Here is an 8,735-nt window from a genome sequence, read left to right as displayed (position 1 = left end):
GCGAACGCACAAAGCAAAGATGGCAGACACATGTAATTCTCCCTAAGGCCAGCACCGTTTCCAAACACACTCGAGATCAACGAGCCATGTGTCCCGTATCCATTCGTCCCCATTTCATGTCCCCTGTCTCAGGCGGTGCACTCTCATCGCATCCCCTCCCACGTGGGGACGGACACCTCACAAGGGGCCACCGTTCTTTATTACGGCAACCGCTTCCCCTTACCTCCGGTTATCAAAACCAAGTCACCGATAGTCTCATTACCGCTTTGCTCCAAGTTCCATTATAAAAACCGGCGCCGTGAATAGTGAGGTGAGCGTTCTTAGGCAAATCATATCGCACCCCATGCACAAAATTTCTAAATTTTCAAAAAAAAATAATAATTATATATTATAATATTTTCATCATCATCTCTCCCCATCGTTCCCCTTTGCACTTCTCTCTCTCTCTCTCTTCGGTGGAGTGGAGTGGAGAGAAGAAAGAAATGGCTCCGCCGCCTCATTTCCTCCACCCATGTTCTCGTATTCCCCTTTCTGCCCCTCTCGTCCTCTTTCTTTTACTTCTTCTTCCTTCTGTGTCCGTGGCGGTTAACGTCACCGCCATCCTCGCGGCGCACTCGGACTTCTCCGGCTTCAACCGTCTGCTGAGCTCGAGCCCGGTTGCCGGTGACCTCACCCGGCGGTCATCGCTCACCCTCCTCGCCGTCCCCAACGCCTACCTCCTTCGCTCCGGCGACCTCGGCCACTCCACTGCCGACATCGCCGACGTCCTCCGCTACCACGTCCTCCTCGAGTACCTCTCCTGGGCGGAACTCCGCCGCATCCCCGCCGCCGGCAAGCTCGTCACCACCCTCTACCAGACCACCGGCCGCGCCTTCAATAATCTGGGGGCCGTCAACCTCACCCGCGACCCCCGCGGCGGCTCCGTCACCGCCCACTCCCCGGTTCCCTACTCCTCCTCGAACGCCACTATCCTCTCTCTCGTGGAGTCGCTGCCGTACAACGTAAGTATATTTGCGGTGGATGCGCTGCTGGTGCCCTACGGGTTTGACCTGGCGGCGTCGGAGAGCCGGCCGGCGGCGGCGCCGGTGAACATCACCCGGGTGCTGTTCGACGGGCGGGACTTCAACGTTGCGGCGTCGATGCTGGAGGCGTCCGGGGTGGCGGGGGAGTTCGACGCAGACGAGCGCGGGGCTGGGATCACGGTGTTCGTGCCCACCGACGAGGCATTCGCCGAGCTGCCGGTGACGGAGCGGCTTCAGTCGCTGCCGGCGGAGCGGAAGGCGGTGGTGCTACGCTTCCACGTGCTCCCCTCCTACTACCCGCTGGGCTCCCTGGAGTCCATCTTGAACCCGGTCCAGCCGACGCTTGCCACCGAGGCGACGGAGGCCGGCCGGTTCACGCTTAACATCACCCGGGTGAACGGCTCCGTGGCGATCGACACCGGCGTGGTCCAGGCCTCCATCACCCGGACCGTCTTCGACCAGAACCCCGTCGCCGTCTTCGCCGTCTCGAGGGTTTTACTTCCGAAGGAGATCTTCGGCAAGGACTCGGCGGGCGGGGGAGGGCCAAGGCCTGGACCGGGAAGCGGAGCGGAGGCGGCTCCGCCGCCGGAGCAGCCAGGGGCGTCCGCGCCGGAGGGGCCTGACGGGGTGGAAACGCCACCGACGAGACTTTCATCGCCGCCGGGTTTCAAAGGGAACATTAGATCATCCGCAGCGAGGTATCGGGGTTCTATCTTCAATGGAGTTGCTCTGTTGTGTATAGGCTACCTGTATCTACTACTGGTATGAGATCTGGGATTCTTCTCATCCTTTCTTCTGAATTTTGTTTTCTTTTTCTTGGATTTCAGAATTTTGTATACGAAAATTCGAATTCTGGCTGCAAAGCAGCGATTTTTTTTTTTTTTTTCCTTTTTCGATATCTTGGAGTGATTATTAATGGGGGACGGAAATTTAAATTTAATTGACGTTTTGTTGGAATTGGAATAATGTGGGAGAATTCTTCAACAATTAGACTGCGATTCCTCTCTTGTCCCTCTGTCTCACTTCTTTCCATCTCCCTTTGCTTCTACTCGTCTTCATCCGCTGGCAAAAAGAGCTGGATAAATCGAGAAAGATGGTTCCTTTCTTCTCTCGGGCGAGCAAGGAAAGGTTTTCCCCCTTTCAAGCGTCTCTCTGCTCCAAAATTACGACTTTTTCTTCTCTCTCTTTGTCTCTGTTGGAGCTAGAAGAAGATGACGAATTACATTCCCATTTTTATTTATCCCATTTCTCTCCTGGAATGCCATGGAAACGGAATTCAAGAATCGAGAGAAGAGATGGACTTTTCCTTCTACCACCACTCGTTCTCTGTTTTCTTCTCTGAGGCCGAGAGCTTTCGAGAGGTAGGCGGAGGGCTCTACGGTCGGATAAGTTGACCTTGCCGGTGACGGGATCACTGGGAGTGGGGATGAGCTGGCGGGGACAAGGAGGGTACGAATAAGAGCACAGCCGGAAGCCGTCCGTCACCCGTTAGATTCTATTATTATATATTCTCCATTCTTTCCTTGTTAGGTGATAAGCTTTTGTTCGTACCTCCCGACCGGGCCCCACGTGTGCTGCTCGGGATCGCGTGTCGTGTGCTGTCTGGGGGCCACGTGGCCAGTTGTGTGAGAAAATTCTTCCAGCCTAGCGGCGTAGCCAATCCCTCCCCGCTCCCCCTTTTTGCTGAATTGGGCTGTTGGTTGGGCAGGATGATTGTTAATTTCGTTTATTTTAGTTAGTTTGGAAATAATCGAGTCTTAAATTTTGACTTCTTTGTTTTTGTTTCTTCTTATTCAAAATCGAGCTTTATTTAGAAGGTTCAGAAACTAAAAGACTTAAGATGACAAGAGGATAAATATGTAGCTCTTGTTCTCTTTCCATGATTTATAGAGCTTCTATGAAGGTGCATTGCATCACCAAATGTAGAGTATCATCTTCTTCTGAACAAAAAGTGTGTACAAAGCATCCAATTGCATTTTTCTCAAGAGACATGCAATTGCATCCTTTGAGTGTTCATAGGATTTCAGTGTTAGGATGGAGCTGTGCTAAGTTGGAGATCCTGATGGTCGTTTCCTTGTCGGCCAGCAGTGTGGCAAGAGATCCTTTAGAACCCCGGTTGGCTGCAGAGCAGATTTTGATAGGATATTAGGGGATCTAGGTGAGATTTGTTTTCCATTTAAAACTAACATTACTGGTGAATTGGATGCAGAGCAGAGTTGCAAAGCCAGTAAATATTAACGAGTATTTGCTGCATAACATGGTTGTTGGAATTTTCCTCCATTGCTCGTCGAAAAGAGTTCGACCGAGGTTTGAGCAGCTAGGATTCGTTCGACATTGTAACAACTGCTGTTCTACTGGTATTGTAGTCTGGAAGTTTCAATCTTGGCATTCTCGAGCCAACAGAAAACCCACTAAACATGTCAATCAAGTGGAATTGGTTGAAGTGGTAACAGTTATGTTGGCATGCTTTATCATGTTATCATCATCACAAGATCATTAAAAAAATGTACTGATTCTGTTAGAATTATGTGTTATTAATGAAAGAGAAGTATTTTCATCTGTACAAATGTTGCTACTTTTGAATGCTTCTGCATAAAATATCAGGATATATTTTTTAGGGGGAAACAAGAGGATTGGAGCAATTTGTTACTGTGTTTTCGTACAATGCAAGCTGGATCCACCATCTCTTTTTATGGTGCCACCGTATGTTGGTTCCTTGGTTGTTAGCGGCGGCCAAGCAATGATTGAATCCGGGAATGTGTTGTTGGGTTGTCGTGTTTGTGTACAAAACATTTTGTGGGAAGTCACTGTTTGCCCTGGTCAGGCTGTGAGAAGCTAAATTCCCCAAAATTCTTCCACCGTTACTCCCTATTTTTATTTCAGGCCCCTGGAGGCGAAGCATGGTTCAGTGCTGCTTATTTGCAGAGGATCTTTAGACAGCTTTATTCTCCTAAAAGCGAAAAGCTTGTTAGATGCGTGGTGGCCGTCAATAGTGAATAATCTGATGAGCAGGAAAGAAAAAATTGGGTGAAGTGGAGATCTGTATCATGTTAGAAGGGAAGGTGAATTTAAATCGACCATGTACATCGGGCAGGATTAAGGTTGGGCTGCATGTTTAAATCCTTCAATATGTGATTGTTGCTGTATATTGGAAAAAGATTGTCAGGAGCTTGCTTTGTGAAGGCAGAGCCTTCTGAGAATATATTGTTTGCATAACTTGCCTTTGAATTATGGTTGTTTGTAAGAGCATTCTTCTGTTCTATCCTTGATAGGGAAGTCTTGGAGGAGATCCTAAGTGGGGTGTGATGGTGTAGTGTACCCATATTATGTTGATTTTAATTGCTGGATAAGGTAAGACAAAACTTCTTGATTAAGGATGTGGCTGATTAATTTGATGTCGTCTAAACACATGTTCAGTATCAGGCCAAATGGAATGCAAATCCCCTGCAACCATAGATCCTAAGCAACTCTAGATGCAGGAGATTCCCACAACACGGATGAGGTGGTGTGTCAGTGACAACACAAGCAGTTTAAAATTATTTAATGGGAATATCAATTTAAAATTTAGAGTAAGTGTGACTCATGGCCTCAAGGTATTAAAATTGCTAATGAGAATTGCTAAATCCAAAATTGAGTGATGTTGAATCATCTAAGCATTTTCAATGGAGTTTTTACCTAGTTGTGAAAGTAGATATTTGGTTGTCTTACATAAATCCTAAGATAAAAGAGCTTTTTTTTTTTTTCTTTTTTCTTTTTTTTTTTGAGAAATAAGTCTTAAATAATTGAAAAATAAGTTTTATAAAAGAACTCCGCCCTTGTATCTCACAAAATCTGTAATAGATAAAATTATATTTTATGATTATATTGTAAGCAATGTCAAGTTTACTCTGTTTAGAGAGCATAAATTTTCAGTAATGCTTGACAAGACACACTGGTTTCCTAACAACTCCTGCGTTTCCCTTGTGCTGCCCAATTATCTGCAGCAATTCTCCTGGCCATCCTTCTTCGAGACTGCCATTTTGGAAGATGGAGACAAGGGAATCTCTCTACGTGAGTCCTTTCCCTTGTGTCACAACAAGGAGGCCATGGATCCTTACTGGACATGAATTTATTAGGTGGCAAAGAACATGGATACAGATCCCACTTGCAGTTATATATAGCCAGTCAAAATATTCTCAGAATCCAGCATCCCCCTCCCCTCTCATTAGTGCACACAAACTCCAAAACAATTTGCTCCATTGCAGGATGAGGACAAGGTGGATGGGATGAAGGCGATGGTGTAGTGGAGGACACAATGTAATGGATTCAAGCCCCCTTGATGTGTCGTGCTTGCTCAATGGCCACCACATCCTTCACTAGATTCCCACTTTAAGGTGGCTAATGAGAGTTGGGTTCTCTTGCCAGACCATCCTGACCTTGGATAAGCTACCCTGCATATTGTTGCTCATTCTAGGCTGATTTGAGCCTAACTGGACTCAATCCAAATTTTAGGCCATATTCAAGAAACATGGATTGAATTTGTGTAAAGTTCAGAGGGGCAAACATCAACTTCATTTCAAATCAAAGCCTGATGCAACATTTGGGTCAGAATGGAATATCGTGTAATGGACTTTGTTAGGTTTAGGCTAGGATAATGACTTTTAAGTGAAATATAGGGTTTCGGGGGTTGAGAGTTTGGACAATCTTGTCAACCTTGAAATCCAATTTTAGAGAAAGTAAGATAGATGACTGTATCCTCTTAAATGATGTAATTCCAAAATACAATGGAAGGTCAAAGAATGAAGCTTCCTGTTTGCCAATTCCTTCTTCCTTTACCTCACCGTTGTCGATGGTTTCGGAATGGCAGAAGAAAGCGTAGATCAATTTAGAGCAAGGCTTCTTTGTTTTCCAAAGAAGAATTCGGAATAAGGCTTGATGCCTCAATTTGTCTAAATTTCTCCACATCGCAAATTGTTGCATGATTCCTGATCCAAAAAATAATTCGTCATAAATCTTAATTTTTAGAACACATTCCAAGTATCTTGGTGCATTCTAACTTTAAAACACCAAAGTCTAATGGTAGTTGTATCCAAGGCCTAGGATCAAATCCTCCCTTCATTGGCCGGAAACGTTTACTAGCTAGTGTCCGAAGGAGGCAAGAACCTTTTTGTCTAGTCCGAAACTAACCGGTCCTAGTCAATTGAAAAGGAGAAGCGTTGCGACAGACTCTTGCCCCATGGTCCAATCTGCCTCTAATTATTGTGCGACATATGGAGCAGTGTGAGCCATGGCATGGTAACGAAAGGAATCATAGGTTGCCATTTCAAATGCTGCAGTTTTGAGTCATGAGGTTCATGAGATGGCAACCACTGCAATCAGTCCAAAGAACGACACTACAGAAAAAATAGGCATTAACGACGCTATTTATGGTCATTAACGACGCTTTAAAGCGTCGCTATTTGGCTTTACGACGCTTCGAAAAGCGTCGGCAAAGCGTCGACTATGTAAGAGTGGAGACGAATAGCGCCGACGCTTTTTAAAAGCGTCGTTATTTTTTAACGACGCTTTAAAGCGTCGTAAAGATTTACATTAACGACGCTTGTAAGCGTCGTTAATTTAAATCTTTACGACGCTTTAAAGCATCGCAAAAGACAAATTTAACGACGCTTATAAGCGTCGTTAATGTAAAAATTTACGACGCTTTAAAGCGTCGCAAAATACAAATTTAACGACGCTTATAAGCGTCGTTAAAGGTTTTAAGAGGAAAAAAAAAATACAAATATTATTTAAAAAAAAAATAATACAATACATTCCTGTATGAAATCATATCACACCTGTACAATACAATAAACATGTACAATCACCACATTCACATTCACACCTGTACAATCACCATCATTCATATCACCTGTACAATACAATAAACATGTACAATCACCACATTCACATTCACACCTGTACAATCACCATCATTCACATCAAAAGCAAGCTGAAATAGAAAATTTAATCAAACCAAAAGACAATATTTTATATAAATAAAAATAAAGTACTAATCGTCCATTACAATCAAGAGTAATATAAATAAATATAAAAATACAGCAAAAATAAAATAACATCAATCTGCAGGCGGATGGTCGTCGTTGTCTCCACGTGACGTGCCGCTATCTCGACGGGTGCCTGATATGCCAGGAGCCTACAAAAAACATATCAAAAGCATGATTTGCATATCTATAAATAAAATATATAAATCATTAAATTAATACAAAAATATATATTTAATATTATGTGTTTACCTGAGATGAACCATACATCTCTAATAAAGATGTAAGGCGATCAATCTGTCCCCTCATGGCCTGCATCTCGGCACGGCTCTGTCGCATCTCCTCCATCTCAGCGGCACGACTCTGTCTAATCTCCTGTATCTCCGTCTCGAGTCTGCGAACGCGTGAATCCTGAGCATCTGCTGCAGCATGCTGCGTATATCTACTAACCTCAGATAACTGAGTGGGGGTGACTCCTACTCCATAACCCCTCACTCGGCCGTAGCGCTCTGGTCCCATCAACTCTGTGAAGACCTCGGTCTCGATACGGCTCTGCTGCGTAGATGCTGCGGACTCGTCGTCACGCTCCGCAATGAGAGATGTAGCCCTCTCCTGTATTTTTTTTGAAAACAAGAGTTATACATTAATAGCTAACAAAATTAAATTTAAATCATTGCAAAAAATATAATATTAATAATACCGTACATATAAATCTCTCGACTCATCTCGAACAAAAGTACCATCCTGATGAGTATGAGTCATTCGGTAAAACTCCACTTGTTCGGGTTCCCTCCCATGCTCATCCTCCTACACAAATAATTTCAATTTTAAGCAAACAATTATGATAATTTAAAAAAATATATGAGTATCATGATACAGACATGGTCCACGATACATAATGATATTAGTTATATAAATATTTGAACATAAAAATTAAAAGTTAATTATGAAAGTTTAAGGAACATACAAACTCCTGTCGGAGTCGTGCATAACTCTTCGACCCCGATGTATGAGGAACAGACTGAGCTGCTCGTGCAGCTCTACCAATAGCAGAATAAGTCTGTAAAATAAAGTAAAGAACTTGTTATATATACAATATATAATAAAAATCAATATTTTTATAAAATATTTAAAAAAAAAGATAATAAACAGATAATATACCTGTGCCCTCTCGGAGAACCAATAATGAACCAACTCCATCCACTGATGAGGGGGTACATCAGGAGGACAATTCCTAGCAACCTCCTCCTCTGTCATACCCTGTCTCATATAGTCCTTCTTCAATTGCGCTCTATATTCTTTCCATTTGCGGTTGAGAGACTTCATTACAAAATCATGAGTGGATGGAGGGAGAACAAACTTGCTCTATAAAAAAAAAAAGTTAAATGAAATAAATTATATAAATGATTAACAATTAATATACAGTATGAACATCAATTCATTACCTCTATAACTCGGAGGAGCTCAACTTTGTACGTTGGAAGCATGTCATTTCATTTTGCATAGCCCAACGGACATAGCTGAGGCCTCCGAGCAACAGTCCCCAAAAATGAAGTCAATAAGCAGGCAGCTTTCTTAATTGGCTGACCTAGCTGATTGCACTCCACAACAATCCTCTCGCCCTCACGCATCTGCCACACATCTCGTACTACTGTGGGTCCGCGTCTGGGGTGTACTCTCCCGGATCCGTCTG

The 8,735-nt window shown here is 43.8% G+C and overlaps 2 protein-coding genes across 3 annotated transcripts; one reads left to right on the top strand and one right to left on the bottom strand.

Annotated features, from left to right (window-relative positions):
* Window positions 1-326: 326 nt before the first annotated feature.
* Window positions 327-5,623, top strand: LOC105052218 (fasciclin-like arabinogalactan protein 4). 2 transcript variants are annotated; one of them, XM_073244778.1, is made up of 2 exons: window positions 327-1,784; window positions 3,232-4,299. In XM_073244778.1, exons 1-2 carry the CDS (start codon window positions 483-485, stop codon window positions 3,520-3,522), a joined length of 1,593 nt encoding a protein of 530 aa, XP_073100879.1. In that variant the 5' UTR covers window positions 327-482; the 3' UTR covers window positions 3,523-4,299. The 2 variants fall into 2 exon arrangements, with proteins under 2 accessions (XP_073100879.1, XP_010931257.2); XM_010932955.4 differs by lacking the exon at window positions 3,232-4,299 and adding an exon at window positions 5,006-5,623 and having other exon boundaries at window positions 334-1,784.
* Window positions 5,624-7,091: 1,468 nt separating this feature from the next.
* On the bottom strand, window positions 7,092-8,719 carry LOC140852093 (uncharacterized). The gene is made up of 6 exons (XM_073244879.1): window positions 8,488-8,719; window positions 8,204-8,407; window positions 8,010-8,102; window positions 7,748-7,849; window positions 7,295-7,654; window positions 7,092-7,194 (listed from the first exon to the last, which is right to left on the bottom strand). Exons 1-6 carry the CDS (start codon window positions 8,527-8,529, stop codon window positions 7,117-7,119), a joined length of 879 nt encoding a protein of 292 aa, XP_073100980.1. The 5' UTR covers window positions 8,530-8,719; the 3' UTR covers window positions 7,092-7,116.
* Between the last annotated feature and the right edge of the window lie 16 nt (window positions 8,720-8,735).

This window comes from Elaeis guineensis, chromosome 10 (assembly GCF_000442705.2).
Source record: "Elaeis guineensis isolate ETL-2024a chromosome 10, EG11, whole genome shotgun sequence".
NCBI classification, from domain to species: Eukaryota; Viridiplantae; Streptophyta; class Magnoliopsida; order Arecales; family Arecaceae; genus Elaeis; species Elaeis guineensis.
Note: the sequence above shows the minus strand (reverse complement) of the source record. Positions and strands in the feature narration are given on the sequence as shown.

What these genes read in the sequence shown, in the direction of transcription:
- LOC140852093 (XM_073244879.1), bottom strand. Translation starts at nt 8,529, where the DNA reads ATGCTTCCAACGTACAAAGTTGAGCTCCTCCGAGTTATAGAG. An exon ending in CACGACTCCGACAGGAGTTT is followed by an intron (nt 7,850 to 8,009) that starts GTATGTTCCTTA and finishes TTATTTGTGTAG; the next exon opens with GAGGATGAGCATGGGAGGGA. An exon ending in ATGAGTCGAGAGATTTATAT is followed by an intron (nt 7,655 to 7,747) that starts GTACGGTATTAT and finishes AAAAAAATACAG; the next exon opens with GAGAGGGCTACATCTCTCAT.
- LOC105052218 (XM_073244778.1), top strand. Translation starts at nt 483, where the DNA reads ATGGCTCCGCCGCCTCATTTCCTCCACCCATGTTCTCGTATTCCCCTT. An exon ending in GCTACCTGTATCTACTACTG is followed by an intron (nt 1,785 to 3,231) that starts GTATGAGATCTG and finishes AATTGGATGCAG; the next exon opens with AGCAGAGTTGCAAAGCCAGT.